General features: G+C 23.7%; 2 protein-coding genes across 2 annotated transcripts; one reads left to right on the top strand and one right to left on the bottom strand.

The window, feature by feature from the left end:
• Nucleotides 1-3424: 3424 nt before the first annotated feature.
• Nucleotides 3425-4370, bottom strand: LOC105368049 (2-aminoethanethiol dioxygenase). Its single transcript, XM_011506950.1, has 2 exons — nt 4046-4370; nt 3425-3893 (listed from the first exon to the last, which is right to left on the bottom strand). The coding sequence occupies exons 1-2, from the start codon at nt 4343-4345 to the stop codon at nt 3519-3521; spliced, it is 675 nt and encodes a 224-aa protein (XP_011505252.1). The 5' UTR covers nt 4346-4370; the 3' UTR covers nt 3425-3518.
• A 3402-nt stretch (nt 4371-7772) lies between these two features.
• Nucleotides 7773-16339, top strand: sl (small wing phospholipase C gamma 1). Its single transcript, XM_011506949.1, has 17 exons — nt 7773-7874; nt 9026-9236; nt 9546-9695; nt 9763-9901; nt 9965-10127; nt 10225-10538; nt 10813-11019; nt 11186-11606; nt 12064-12375; nt 13089-13270; nt 13357-13534; nt 13735-13989; nt 14128-14349; nt 14500-15088; nt 15376-15515; nt 15653-15760; nt 16049-16339. Exons 2-17 carry the CDS (start codon nt 9062-9064, stop codon nt 16151-16153), a joined length of 3660 nt encoding a protein of 1219 aa, XP_011505251.1. The 5' UTR covers nt 7773-7874; nt 9026-9061; the 3' UTR covers nt 16154-16339.
• Nucleotides 16340-17155: the final 816 nt, after the last annotated feature.

Raw genomic sequence — 17155 nt, 5'->3', positions numbered from 1 at the left:
TATTTTGTAATATTTTAATCCACATTCTTTCTTTTCAAATGTTTCAAATTCGTTTTCTTTGTATTTTGTAATTTTTTATATAGTCAGATTCTTATAAATATAATGCTATTATTTCTGATGTTCAAACTTCTAAATTATCTATAATATTATATATATATATATATGTATATATATATATATATATATATATATATATATATATATGTATATATATTAGATAATTTTAATAGTTTGTTGTAATATTCTCAAAATTAAGAAATACATTTTATGCGCTATAATTTTAATTTTGTAAAGTATATATTCAAATTAGTTTCAATTGATTTTTATTTTGAATTAGTCTCAAATTATTAGTTTAAGTAGAAATGCATGTATAGCATAATTACTAACATTAAATAATATTAATGTTACACTCTTGTGGAAATAAATTAATAGACACTTTATGCACTTGTATATAATTTGATAAAAAACAATTGTATTTTTAAAATTTGTGCATGTTTTGAAAATTTATATAAAAATTAAAAAAAAATGTTAATAAATATTGAAAACTGTTAAAAAATAAATTATAAATAAAAAAACGATTTCATTATACATTAAATACGTATAATAAATTTTTTTACTAATTTACAATGTTTTACATGCTTTATTCCTTTTTAGTAGATTTTAATATTTATTTATATTTTCATAATATTTATGAATTTATTATGTTTCCACTAGAGTATATATATATATATATAATATATATTATTAATATACGTTTTTAAAACACTAATTGTGATAAATATTTTGAAGTCTACGTATTTATATGTTAAATCTTGATCTATATTTTACATTTTTTTAGTAGGTCAAAATAAGATAAAAAGCTTTTAATCTATGTAGAATAATTAATTCAACTCAATGTTTTCAAGATTTAAAGTTAAATATATTAACCATAAAGTTTACCATAGGAATTAAAAGAATTTATCTTATAAAATATTAAGATCATATTATGTACACTGATATAATTGTCTATCATCGTTGACTTATAAAAATGTTAGATATTACGGAATAAATTATATTTGATTAAATTTCATTATATTTCGTAACTGTAATGAATTTAAAAACGATTTTTCTACTAATTTTCAAATTATAAAATGTAAATATGAAATAATACACTTCGTTTGTTAATTAAAAAAATTAAAACTCGTTTATTATGAATCAATATATGTTTTTCTTCCTTTAGAAACCTATACAAATTTGAAAAGAAATTTTAAAAACTAATGGGTTATATTATTCGTACAAAAGACGTTAAATTTAGTAATTTTATTAATCCATAATCTACAATTCTAAATTAAAATAGAATAAAGTTGTACACATTACGTCTATTTAATTTTACATTATACAATATTTTTATAAATATATAATCATTAATCAAATTTCAAATGAAAATTTCTGAGATAGAATTTTTTTTTAATATTTATAAAAATACGGCAAAAATACACTTAGTATTAAGAAAAAAATATGGTTAAATTAGAAACAACTATTTTTAATTTTATCAGTTAAATTCAATAACGAACACAAGCAAACATTACAAATTTATTCAACTCAAATGAATGTTCCATTTTTATTTTTATTATTAATTATAAACTATAGTTTTTTATTGACTTAAAATTTATAATGAGATAAAAACATTTCAATTTTGTTTACAGTAATTGATTTAAAAAAAAAATGTTATAATTAATAATTTATAAAAAAAACACTTAATTTTTAATGCAATTTAATAAAATATTACATTTAATACTAATTATGATTACACATGATGTTATAATATATTTTTATCTATTTTAAAACTGTTATTTTACAATTGATTACAATCTAATTCACTTTGACAGGATTGTTTCATTTAATATAAATAAGCATCACATCTTTTTTGTACTCTAATATTCTATCACAAGTGATTTGTATTAAAACTTCGTCAAAATGTTCGATCAAATTGAATTATATTTTTCATTCTCTTACATTCCACTAATCAATTTTTACAGTTTATATCGAATTTACATTTATTTTCATTCAATACATAATAAAGACACATGTAATTAATAAAAACGTGACGACAACAAATATTCGATACACAAATTTTTATTTTTATTCAATACAGAAAATATTTTAATATTTTCATTATAACTACGTTAATTTTTTTTTTTTTTTTTTCAATGTAATAAAGGATGATTTTTCATTCATATAATACAATTTTGTTTACTATCCTCAAATACAAACCATCTCTTATTAAATATGTTTAATTACTCTTTTTATTATAAATATAGTGGAAGAGCAAGATCAACAATCTATGCCACATATCAGATAGAAATATAATTAATTTAATTTATAAAATTGTTCTAGAACATAATGTCACAGAATAAGTTCTATTTATTGAAAATATAACAATAATTCGTAATTAATAGTTAATTTAATCATTAATCAGTTATCAACTATTAATTAAACATTTAATTTATTTCATCTACTTATAATTAATAAAAATCTTCAATTAAATTGTTAAGTTACGCTTTTAAATAATTAAACATCAATAATATAAATTAATATCTAATGAATAAATTATTTAATTTCTCATTTTTAAACATTAATAGAATATCATATTACTGGATATTTTTAGTTTCTTTCTAGCTTATAAACTATGCGGGTAATATATTTTAGATAATTAGTCATTGCACATTCTGATATTTTAATTAGAAAAATTAATTCTAGCTTATTAAATATTACATCTAAATAGGTAATTTTCTTTTTATATAAATTAATTAACTTGAACTATAAAGCTTGAACTCATAAATTTTAATTTCAATACTTATGTTAAAGTATTTAAATTAAACTCATTATTAATAATGAAGAAGCAGAAAAAGTATTTTTGGTCAAATTCATATTTGCTAATCTCTTTTATTAATTTAGCATAGATTTTTATTGAGCTACTATAAATGATTTTTAATATTTTTGAAATATATAGTAAAATATATATTTGTTAAATTGTCACAACATATTAAAAAAAAAAAATATATAATTATTAATATTAATTTTTATTAACTTTTAAATTCATTACTAATTAATAGTATTATAAGATTAATATTTTTTAAGTCAAATTATATTAAAAAAATATGTAAATTTAATTTCAAAATATGGCATAACTTTTTTTATAAATACATACGAATTTTAATATTGTAATTATATTTAATTAATTATTAATTTTTAAATACAAGATTGTATTTTCTTAATGAATGAAAAATTAAAATTAAAAAAAAAAATATATATATATATATATATAAATTGAAAGTAAAATATATAAAAAATAATGTGTCGTTTATAAAAGATTGATTTCATGAATATATATTTATTTTAATTTTTGGCATTTGAATAAGGAAAAAATATTATGCATGCAGCCCATAATAAATAAGATTAGCTTTATGTATTTTTATAAATCATTAAAAACCTTCATTCGTATATTATGTATAGCATTAAATATTTATATTTAACAATCATCTTAAAGGCTGACCCATATAGTTTAAACTCTTAGAATAAAAAGTTGAGGGAATGTCTGTAGCTACCAATTGAACATTATCAGATATTTCATTAATTGTAACTACTTTAAAAAATGTACATGGTCTTTTCCCTTTACCATAATCACCTGTATCATATGGCGGACTTAAAACATCTAAGAATGCAGCTGGTCCTTCTAAACAGGTTATTTCATGAAGATTCTTCAAAAATGGTGTTAATACACATGCAGGATCAGTATGTTTAATAATAGTCGATGAGTGCTTAACAGCCGCTATTCCCTTATTTTTATCAGAAACTTTATCTCTATAAGATTCAATGGAATAACTGTCTATTTTGACAACACCACTAATAACCTGTATCAAAAATTAAAAATTATTATTTTAATGAATAATGACACTGTAAATTTTACCTTTATTTCTTTTAATTATTATTGAATTTTTATTTATTAAAATTAGCTGTTTATTATTAATAATAATAAATCTTGTATAAAAAAAATATTTTTTACCTTCAAAAGGCCATGCATTTCGGGATGATCGTGTAACGGCAGTGTAACACCAGTTTTCAAAATAAATATAGCTATGGTTATATCTTGATTTTCAAAAACATCAATTGCACACATCGGTGCAGATTGATTATTAACATAATCAAGTACTTTTTTATCAACATAAACATCTTCGGCATTTATCTCATTGATAAGACATTTAAGTTTTTCAAAATTTTTTAAACATATTTTATAATTAGAAGTCTTAGATCCAGAGAAAGTTTTTAATGCTAATTTCCATAATACCTCTATTCTAGATGCCATTAAGTAATATTTTTTAAAACTGTTTCTTAACCACTTTACTAATATATAAAATTTTATAAATTAACAATCAATATCTATAGCATGTGATTTGTAAAAAATATATTTAGATTACAAACATGCAGCTGTAAATAATATATAATTTATAAATAATCAAATCAAATAAGAAGTCTAAAAAATAGTTATTAAATATTTTACCTTTTAATTATTTGTTGGATTAAGAGAATCGTTCGATTCAAAATCATCAAACACCTTCGAGGATTCAATAATTAAAGACGAAAGTTATCATTTTGTCATCTAATTAACTTCATTTAAAGTAATATATCGCGCGATAATTTACGAAAATTATTCGACATTTATTAACAGAAAAATGCGAAACAATAAATAATCAACATCCCATGATTAAAACGGTAAAAAAGATTGGAAACTCATATATAAAATAAAATAACTGGCGCCATTACAAAAATCTACGTAACTCGAATGAAATGAGTAATTCTAATAAATAAAATAAAAGCAAAGTATAATAAATAAATTATCGTATGAAAATTTATTTGAAAAGAATATTACAATAATAATTTCAATTGTATATCTCAAGAAATAGGATTATTTTAATAAAAAAAAAAAAAAAAAACATTAATGTAAACTTCTACTAATAATATAAATTAATATAAATTAAAATTTTTAAAAAGATAACATTAGTTTAAAATATTATAAGTATTATAATTACTTATTAGATGATTGGCATATAATAGTATTTAAATACTGTAAAAAATAGTCTTTTGTATAATAAATAAATAAATAATCAATAACATGAAATTATAATACAAGTAATATATTATAAACTAATTAATAATTAAATAAAGAAAAAATAAGTAAGAAAGTAATTCCTCCGGATGTACAGTGTAAATACATAATTAATAAAATAAAAATGATGGATATCTGAAATTATTTAATAGGATTTATGATATAACAATTAATTACAGTACGTAACGATATATTTTTTTAATGATATTGCTGCTGTTATTGTTGTTGTGATTGTTGTTGTTGCTACTGTTACTATTATATTTTATTTTCATCTTCGTGTTGACTTTTTGATTTTATTATCTCGGGAACGTAAAGCTTAAAAAAAATAATACTGATTGGTTGATGTGACGTTAATTTTTTCAATTCTTAAAAACACAATGTAAAAAAAATCCAAAAAATTCTTAAAACATATATTATGGTTGTTAATCTACTTACACATAAATTAACAATATTAAAAATTTTCAAAATGATAGCAATTTTAATACGAAATATGAATTTTATAATATTTTCCAAAAATAAATAATTTAAGAAAAATAATTTTTTTAATTTATAGTACCGTGAGTAAAAATAACACTACTTGCATCTATCGTACCATATCTAATAAATACTAAAATAACTTTTGTTGATTTCGCTTATATACCTACTACATCGACTATTAATTTTTTAATAATTATTAAATCTATTATATATATTTTAACAACTGCATCAGTTTTTAACAAATTTTGCCTTATAAATAAATTTCATAAGTTTCAAAAAAGAATATTATAATGATAATTATAAAATATTATATATATATATATATTTAATAACTTATAATACTTTTAAAATGCAGAAAAAGTATAGTTTCTTTAAAATCATATTGGCATAGATAATATGATAGTACGTAAATAATTATCAATTAAATAGTAAATTTGAAAGAGATTGAAACGATAGAATCGCCATTACAAATACAATACTGAAACGCATAAACAAGACATCGACACTATTAATTTGTTAGTAGAATCTTTGAAAAGTGAAGAAGAAAATATCGAGAACAAAGTATGAAAAAAATTTTTGGACTTATAAAGATAGTATTTGGACAAAAATATTAAAAAAGAAAAAAAATAAAAAAAAAAAAAAAAAAAAAAAAAAAAAAAAAATCGGTAAGGTGTTAGCTGATTATTGATAGCAAAATCGATAGAATTTACAAAATCTGTAAAAAGAAAATAAAAAACGTCATAAACGAATATATGATAAAAAAAAAAAAAAAAAAAAAAAAAAAAAAAATAGAAGCGGAAGCAAAAGAACCGAAATAGGAGAGTTTTTGTTAGAAACATTGAATTTCATTCCATTTGTATATTTTTTATGATCTATAGGTATAGTTACTGCAATTGTATGACGCATTTTATTAAATTACAGCAAATATTACATACCGTAATTTCATATGTAGAATCGATGGGTGCGAGTGTTGTTCCTACTAACATTAAATTATTTATATAGGCGCCTAACCGAAAATATCAATTCATAATGCAATTTCACAAAATGTAAAAAGAAAATTTTTTACAAAAATGTAAAATAATAATAAAAATCTATTAAATAGTTGATCATGGAACAGCGATCAATTGGCAAAATCCAATATTGTCTATTGCACACTACGTCGAATTAACAATCAATTTTATTCAACGGGATAAGTATAATACATTTTTATTAATTACAATATTATCAAAATAACAACCTACTTCGTTATAGTAAATGTGTAAATAGTTAAATTATAATTGAATTTACGGGATAATATATTTTTAATAATACAAGAATTAATTTACATTTTAGACGATGCGTGAATGAATCACTAATTTCACGTTTACCTTATATCTAAAAATAAATTCATTCATTGTATTGCTTGAGAAATTGATCGTTTAAACAAGATGCGTTAAACTATTTAAAAAAAAAAATTTTAATTACAATGCGCCTCATCGATCATCATTAAAATATCGTCGCTTATAATTTCGCAATTATGCAATATTTAAACAAAATAATATTCAATAGTGTTTTAAAGAAAATAAAAAATAAAAATTCTACCGATTTAAATGTAAACGTAAGGTTAATTTATATTTATACGAACGCACCTCCAAATGTTATCAATAAAATACTTCTTATTCTCCAAAATTATTCTTCAACAAATGTAACAAAAATTTCCAATTATAAATTTTCTACTAAATTGCTATTATTGACAATATTATAATCAATTGATCAATATTGACGATATCCATGAACAATATATGCAATATCTACTTAAAGGGATTGATTAATGTATAATCGAATGTCCATTTTATATGTCCGCAAATTTTATATTGAATATTTAATAAACTTTACTTTAGATTTTAACTGCATACGTATATAAATACAAATTGCATTTACTTTGATATTCCAATGTAATATGCATAATGAATGTTTTTGTAAATGATACTAGCATCGATATAATAACATTTAAATAAAAGACACTGAGAATATCGCAAGCTATAAAAGCGTTTGTGATATCGCGAAACCATAAATACCGCTCGCTCCACTAAATTAAAAAGGAAGTGTGGTGCTTTTGTTCAGCATTAGTGTAAGTATATATATATATATATATATATATATATATATATAATGAAAAGCCATGACACTAGGGAGGGTAAAGAGAATTTGCCCCGCCCGCATTGCACCGACGCTAGAGCATCGATTTGAAGAGAGTCCATACGCTTTCTAAGTAATTCAATTTAAATAATGGGATGATATTAAAAATTTGTTCACTTAAAGAAATACAAATGCTATTATTATTACACGCACTGTCGGCATTATTTCATTAACGGTAAAATCCATAACGTAAGCGAGCGCGAGCCTCTTAGTATTGTCATCGTGAAGAGAAAGTTGTTATGTGTAGTGATAGAATTAAATGTAAAAGTTGCTTTTATGAATGAAATTGGCATTACGATGTAACTTAAGATACCGATAATTATCGTACTATCGATGCAATTTATGTGTTCCATCAGCTTCGATTCAAATCACTGTTTTTATAAATTTTTTATTCTAATTGTTTAGCCTTTTTCTGTTCTCGAATGATATTTTGTTGTATATTTTTAAATAGGTTAGAGTAATTACTGATATTTAATACTTATATTCGGAAATAAATTCTTCGTATTCTTTATAACATTTTTTCCAATTGCATTTCAATTAATCAGTCATTGTCCTATGTCTGTTATGTCTTAAGCCGTGCAATTAAAAAATTTCCATGTTAAATTTACATCTTATAAAAAATGTACTTAATGATAAACAATTCTTTTTGATAATTAAATTTATTACAAATTAATATCAATAGTTGGAGAAAAGCAAACATTTTTTAAAGTAATTATGTATTTTTCTGCAAATTAATTCTATTGATTATTTATATCTTCTAACAACATACTTCATTTAATTTTATTTAAAAATAATCATAATATATTTTTGATAGCATGATCTTTCTAATTCAATGTTATTACTTTTCATTATATTACAATTAACGCTATTATGAATGTACTAATGCTTTTAAATTGAAAATACATTAACCATTTAATGTAAAATTAAATATGCATATATTTTTATATGTACATCTATTATCATCGTTATATAGTTCATATTAAGTGCAAATAAAAAGTATAGAATTTACATGTACCATGTGGTTAACTTAATTTGAATTTCAACTACACTATCAGAAATTCATTTATTATGACTTTTCAATGTACAATGACAATTTTACAATCAATCGATAATTTTAGTTTCATAATTTTAATGCTCATTGTTAAATTAAAATTTCTTAACATAAAATTTTATTCCAAGTATCAACAAATTTTGTAATGAATTATATTTATCTTTACGTTCTAGTATTCAATTCAATAAATTATAAAAGTAATCATCAAAATGAGTGGAATAATTCTTGAAATGGAGCAGATTATTAGTCAGCTTGAAAGAGGAACCGTAGTCACTAGATTCTATCCAAGAAAGAGACCGGAGAAAAAAACTTTAATGATACGCCGAGAAACTAGGCAAATTGTTTCAGCAAAAAGCAACACATCCAGACCTTTCGATGGATTAGGTAATTTATTTATTGCTCATACTAAAGGATTATAATACAAGATTTACCGTGTCTTATATGATAATGCAATATCATTATAATATAGTATATTACTTATAAAAATTTGTATTATATACTATAATAAGTATATAAATTGAAATATTCATATATACGACATACTAAAGAGTTACTGTTTTATAATGTAATTAAATTTATTTAAATTTCCAAATAATAGATGAAAAATTATTATTAATGTTTGAATTTATGAAATAATATTCATAAGATATTGAACTTAAAACATGTAATTTTATAATTTTTTTTTTCTTACAGTAGATATACGAGAAGTTAAAGAAATAAGAATAGGTAAGAATTCAAAAGAATTTGAAAAATGGCCCGAGGATGCTAAGAAAATAGACAATCTACGATGTTTTGTAGTATATTATGGCTCGGAATTTAGACTTAAAAGTCTTTCAATTTCAGGTAATTATTTAAATCAAACTACACGTCTACATTTGTATTTAATAAAATGAATGCTATTCTGCCTTAGCTCTAAGCGAAAAAGAATGTGAATTATGGGTTAAAGGTCTTCGGCATTTAGTTCAAGACACAATATATGCTCCATATCCTTTACAAGTCGAGCGATGGTTGAGAAAGGAATTTTATGCAATGGAAAATTCTCGAGAAATGTACATATTTAATGTTTACTTTCATTAAAAGAAAATTTTCTCATCTCATATTCTCATTTGTAGGATTACTTTGAAAGATGTTAAGGCATTTTTACCAAGAATAAATTGTAAAATAGTAACAAACAAGCTTAGAGAAGTATTCCAAGAGGTAGATACAAAAAATAGAACTGAAATAGGATTTGATGACTTTGTAATACTTTATCATAAGCTAATGTTTGATTCAAATGTAAGGAAGTGCAATTTACATGATATTGTATTATATAATAAATATAATTATTATTTGTATAATTAAAACAAAACAAAAAAATTATTTGCTATTTCAGAACTTAGCGGATTGGACAAAATTATTAAGGTATTCAAAGTGTGGAATGACAGTTACATTACAGGAATTTCAAAATTTTTTATTAACAGAGCAACAAGACTTTTCTGGACATAATGGATTAGAAGTTTCTCAGTTTATTCGTGAATATCTTCAAGATCCTCAAAGAGACGTTCAAAATCCATATTTTCACTTTTCAGAATTTATTGATTTCTTATTTTCAAAGCAAAATGAAATATGGGATAATAAATATGATCAAGTCTTCCATGACATGACAAGACCAATGTCCCATTACTGGATCGCTTCATCGCATAATACGTAATGTTTGTTAATATCATCAATATCTCAAATAGTTATCTTAATATGTTAATATTGCTTATCATTATAAATTTTTACGATTTACATAAGCTAATGTATATAAATTATTCATTTATATAAATTATTCATTTATATAAATTATTCATAATGAATTTGAGATATTGACCTACCTAGCTCTTAATACTTTTTATTTCATTCAATTAAAACATGCAATGTAATTGTGTTTCTATTAGTTAATTTGTTTAAATAATGCGCATATACTATTTCATTCTAGTTATCTAATGGGCGACCAAATAAGTAGCGAAAGTAGTTGCCAAGCGTACGTTCGGGCTTTAAGAAATGGATGTAGATGTATAGAATTAGATTGTTGGGATGGACCAGACGGAATGCCTTTCATATTTCATGGACATACTTTAACGACGAAAATAAAATTTTTAGATGTAATTAAAACAATTAAGGAACACGCTTTTGTCACTTCAATGTAAGTTTTCGATTAATTAATCCATAAGAGCAATAGAAGCCAATAGAAGTATTAACGACCATTTATTTTAAAACATCGCCATTCATTTTTATAAAAATGAAACAAAATTCCTTCTAAAATCAATCACGAAAAAAAAATAAAATTAAAACCTACTCGAAAATTACAGATATCCTGTGATCCTCTCTATAGAAGACAACTGCACGCTGCCCCAGCAGCGAAAAATGGCTGTAGCTATGCAAGAAGTCTTTGGTGATATGCTATTGATCCAGCCAATCGATAAAAACGAGACTACCCTGCCTTCTCCTTATTCCTTGCGTAGGAAAATTTTATTGAAGCATAAGAAACTGCCGGATGGCGTGGATGAGAGCTCGTTCGTTGTGCGTAACGACGAAAGCAGGCAAGAGATGGATCTAAGAAATACAATAAAAAACGGGATACTGTATCTCGAGGACCCTATCGACAGGGAATGGAATCCACACTTCTTCGTTCTTACGCAGCAAAAGCTTATTTATACAGATACATTTTCGAGGACGCAAGAGACAGAACTCGAAGATGACGATGAAACTACAATAAGACCGCCAGGAGATGTGTGTACTATTCATATTATTTTAATTAATTAAAAATGAACGAGCATTTTATCAAAACGAAATATTAATCATCAGATATAATTAAGAAGAAGATATAATAAGAGAATGTCACAAAAGTTACACATTTACTGATACATTAGTCAGATAATTTTTTTAAAAAATAATTGCCTTTAATTTTCATAAACATTCAATGGTAGTGTAAAATTTGTCGATATTTCTTTCCTAATTATCAATAATATCTTTTTAATCTGTAACTTTATCAATAATTATATAATTAAACAATATACTTTTCTATTATTTGAATTATTTGAATTATTAATATGAGCATCGATCGTTGACAATAGAATTTGCATTTAATTATAAAATTGCTTGTTTTTAATCCGAAAAAAGAAAGTTCAATGCGATAGAAATACAAATTTTTTAATTATTATTTATTAAAAGAATTGTTTATTATTAGGGAGTTCCAAACGATGAATTACATTTTGGAGAAATGTGGTTTCATGGTAAATTAGCCAATGGCAGAGAAGAAGCGGAGGAGCTTTTACGAAGATATTCTCATTTAGGTGATGGAACATTTCTCGTTAGACAGTGCGTAACATTTGTTGGAGATTATTGCTTATCGTTTTGGAGAAAAGGAAAAGTCAATCATTGTCGAATAAAATTGAAGCAAGAAATGAATCAAACGCAATTTTATTTAATAGACACACATTACTTCGATAGTTTATACAGTCTTATTACATACTACCGTAATAATCCTTTAAAGAGTCAGGTAAAACAAAATATCATCCATAATAATTAATTTTGATATATGTTTAAACAAAATTGAGCTTTGAATATTGCATAGAAAAAATTATATTTATCGATTAACAATAAAACTAAAACGTTGCAACTTTTATTGTACATTTTTTAAAAAAGTGTATATACACAAAAGATTTTATTTAACAAATTCTTACTTTTAATTAAATAAAATACTATAGATAATTATACAATATTAATTTGTTTCAAAATTACACTCAGAAGCATTGCAACAATCTATGAGTAAAAGGTAAACAAGTATATTTTTGTTATAATGCTTAAATAGTATTAATATTATTTATTTTTGCTTTAAATTATTTCACTTAATTTTAAAGTTCTTGTTTGACCCATTTAGCTTTTTTATATTCTTTGAAATTATTGTAATAATAAATCAATTACAAAAACTTTAGTTAATTATTTCGTTTACTATAATATTTGGCTTTTAATATTTTTCCTTTTATTTATATTTAGTTTTATCATTACGAAGGCATGTTTTTTCAAAAAGAAAAAAAAAAAAGTGATTTCTTCAATGAAATTAAATTTTTATTATGAAATCAATTCTTTTTAATTTATTGTAAATCGTACAATTGTATACTAAATTAGAAATATTTTTCCTTTTTTTTTTGTCGAATATAAATTACTCGTTATTTTGTAGTAAATAAATAATGCGCAAACTTGTTTTGCTAGGAATTTTTAATTACATTGAAAGAACCAGTGCCGCAACCAAGCAAACACGAGGAAAAAGAATGGTGGCATCCAGACTATTCCAGGACACTCGCTGAGGAAATGTTGAAAAGAATACCTACGGATGGAGCATTCTTAGTAAGACCAATTGAAAAGGAGAATAATTCTTATGCCATCTCATTTAGGTACGTCAGGAACATTGAAATTTATACAAAAATTGCGCTTGAAGAAATAGATTTTTTTAATTTGAATTAATTTAATGTTTGATTAGGGCAGAGAATATAATAAAACATTGTCGAATTAAGCTTGAAGGAAGATTATACACGATAGGTACTTTTCAATTTGAAAGCTTAGTCGATTTAGTTAATTATTATGAGCGCCATCCTCTATATAAAAAAATTAAATTGAGTTATCCAGTTAATCAAGAGATCGTTCGACAAAGAGGTCTGGTAAGTTGCATCACACGAATAATTATATTTTTTCAAGATACAGCTTTAACAATATTATTGTAATTATTTGAAATAATGTTACGAAATTTGTTACACGATACGTTAATAACTATTCATTTATCTCAATAAATAGTTTATTTAAATAAATTATGCTTTGTAAAATAAAATAAAATAATATTTTATTTTTAATATTTATGTAGGATGTTAGTGATGGCCTAGTATATGGAATTCCAGGTTATATGGATCCAACAAGTTTTGTTTCAAAAGTAACCGTTAAAGCGGTATATGATTATAAAGCTGGAAGATACGATGAATTAACTTTAGTCAAACATGCTATAATTACGAATGTAAATAAACAAAATGGTGGTTGGTGGAGAGGCGATTATGGTGGTAAGAAGCAGCACTGGTTCCCTGCCAATTATGTTGATGAAATTGAACAAGATAGTCAGACGGATGTAAGTTTTTACACAACTTCTAATATTTAATTTAATCAAATAATGTAATTATTATATGCACTTATATAGTTACCAACGTTGAAACTATTTTAACTCTTATAGAACAATGCGATAATTGTATTCTATGTCATTTTACAGTCATCCGATTCAATGCTTCTTGGAAATTTACAAAAAGGATCACTAGACATAATAGGTGCGGTAGTTGAATTAACAATGTCAGAAAGACCTGGTCTTGAATGGATTCTGCGAATACAAAATCCAAGTACGTGCTCTGTTTTTGAAGCAGCGGCACCATCCAAAGATACGGCACTCGAATGGATACAAATAATTCATGAAACTGGACAAAATGCTAGCGCCCGGGTAAATCTTTACAGCACTATATTATCCTTGTAATAATTATCATTTTATTTTCAGTAATTGTCCTTTTATACCACAAGGCATTAATTAATTATCTTAGTTTTATTGAATAATATGTTAGTAATTCGCGTGTCTATTTTCCCTAAAATTTAGGAAAATCAGCACAAGGAAATGGAGAGAGCTTGGAGAATAGCGAAGGAAATGTCGAATCTAATAGTCTATTTCAGATCGGTTGCTTTTAACTTGGAGCGACTGCGACTTAAGGGTTTCGTTTATAATGAAATGAGCAGTTTTCCCGAAATTAAAGCGGAAAAACTTATGTGCCAACAAGAAAATAAGTTTTTTCTCCGATATCATCAAGTGCAATTTAGCCGAGTATATCCCAAAGGTCAGCGCATCGACTCGTCAAATTATAATCCAGTACCCATGTGGAATTCAGGATGTCAGATGGTGGCATTGAATTACCAAACGGGAGATAAGCCAATGCAATTTAACCAAGCAAAGTTTCGCGAGAACGGCAATTGCGGTTACCTCTTAAAGCCAGATTTGATATTCCATGAAGATTTCAATCCGTATGATAGGAATTCGGTCACCGAGGTCGAAAGTCTTAAAATTAGAATACTGGTTATAGGTGCTAGGCATTTGAGTAAAGCGGGCAGAGGTACTGTCAGTCCATTCGTGCAAATAGAAGTCGCGGGTACTAATTATGACAGCGGATTAAAATTGACGACAAAACTGATAGGTGAGTAAACAGTAGTTTTCACATTATAATCGAGATCACTTTACATTGTGAAAAAATATATCTTACTTAAAATTAGAGAAGTTATTTTATTGAGAATTTATGAAGCTTCATATATTCAATATTAATATTGAATGAGTGCTTTAAGTAATTTAAGTTTAATCCTAATTAAAGCAACATCAATCCTATTCCCCTATTATTTTCACACTTATAAATATAATTGTAATATAATACTTATATTGTGTGTTATGATCTACGATCTATGATGATTTTATTTTAAAAATTTTCAGCCGATAATGGTTTTAATCCAATATGGAACGAGTCTTGTGAATTCCAAGTGACAAATCCAAATTTAGCTTTTCTTCGATTTGTTGTACTAGACGAAGATATGTTTGGTGATAGCAATTTTATTGGTCAAGCAACTTATCCTGTAAATATTATTTGTTATTTTAATAAAATTATATGATAATGAAAATCTTATATTTAACGTAAAGCTTTAGCGGAAGCAATAATAATGCCTCATAAATTTTTAATTTATTTCATAATGAAAGATATAATTTATTTCAGATTCATTGTTTAAGAACTGGTTATAGGAGCGTTCCTCTGAAAAACAGTTATAGCGAAGATCTTGAATTAGCATCTCTTTTAGTGCATGTTAAAATCGTTAGTTCATGTGTGAGTATATACATAGAATAAAAATCACGTGATTCGTAAATTCAATAATTGCAAAATTAATCCATCGTTATTTGAGCAATAAGTTCGAGTAGCGTTAAATAAAGAAGAATATTCTTTAAAAAAAAAAAAAATAAAAAAAAAAACAAAGAAATATTTTCACTTTTTACAACAGTAATTCACAAGTAGTTAACTTAGTAAAACGATTCCCCGAAATATTAACAGAGAATCAATGGTCTTTGCAATGTACAAATTATTATAATTAATATACATATTTTTTATTATTTTTAGGAATCAGTGCGTAACAATACTCAGAAACACGATGGTCGATCGAGCATTCTAAACTCTCGAGTAATATATAGAGAGGCGCAAAATGCTGGTAAATTCCATCTTTAATAAATGAGCCTTGATACAACTTGACTTTCTGATATCTTTAGTGGTATATTTGCGCCCAGTTACAAACCAGTATATCGGCATTTAACAATAATCATCAATTTGTAATAAAGTAACATTGTTTGTATTGCAATGTACGTTTCTCTTTATAGAATTTCATTTGCGTAGAGATAATATTCTCTCATATTGTTTTGGTCGAAAATATTTATATATATATATATATATATATATATATATATATATATATATATATATATAGAGTTTTTAAGGCCACTGTAATGTTAATAGTGAAAACGTTGTAATGTTTTTATATTTTTAAAAAGTATTTTAAAGGAATTTTATTTAAGATTATTAAGTGATATAGCAAGAATAATTACTAACTAACAATTTATTTAGTTTTTAAACATTTACTTTAAAAATTGAATGTACTATTTTCAAGCATTTACAAGCATTTATGTAAATTTTTTTTATAAAAAAGAAAAGAAAATCACGAAGAAAAACATACACTGAAATTTATCCATTGGAAAAAACATTGAATAAGTTTCATAATGAAATATTTTATACTATTCGACTCTAACACGATTTTTCATATTACAAAAAATAAAAAATCTTATGTTATTTAAATTTTGATGATTAAAATTTTTATATGATATTTTTTTATATGTATATTTATTATTATTTTATTATATTGTAAAATTCTAGATTTACATTAGTGTGTATGGTAAAAATTTATAATGAAAAAAGTATTTATTAGTTTGATTTATATTATATTGACATTTCTTATTACAGAGTTTTATGTATTTAGTTAAAATTAAATATTTGCCATTTATATGATAAGAAAGATTTCAAATTGTTAAATACACATTATATGGTACCTCGTATGTAATAAAATTGTTTCAAAAAAAAAAAAAAAAAAAAAAAAAAAAAAAAAAATATGTTGTTTAAACTATTATTTAACTAATTATATAAACTATTATTATTTATTGATATTAATTATTTGTAGTT

This window comes from Ceratosolen solmsi, unplaced genomic scaffold (assembly GCF_000503995.2).
Source record: "Ceratosolen solmsi marchali unplaced genomic scaffold, CerSol_1.0 scaffold6, whole genome shotgun sequence".
Lineage (NCBI taxonomy): Eukaryota > Metazoa > Arthropoda > Insecta > Hymenoptera > Agaonidae > Ceratosolen > Ceratosolen solmsi.
The sequence above is the reverse complement of the archived record's forward strand: the minus strand, read 5'-3'. Positions and strand labels throughout refer to the sequence as shown.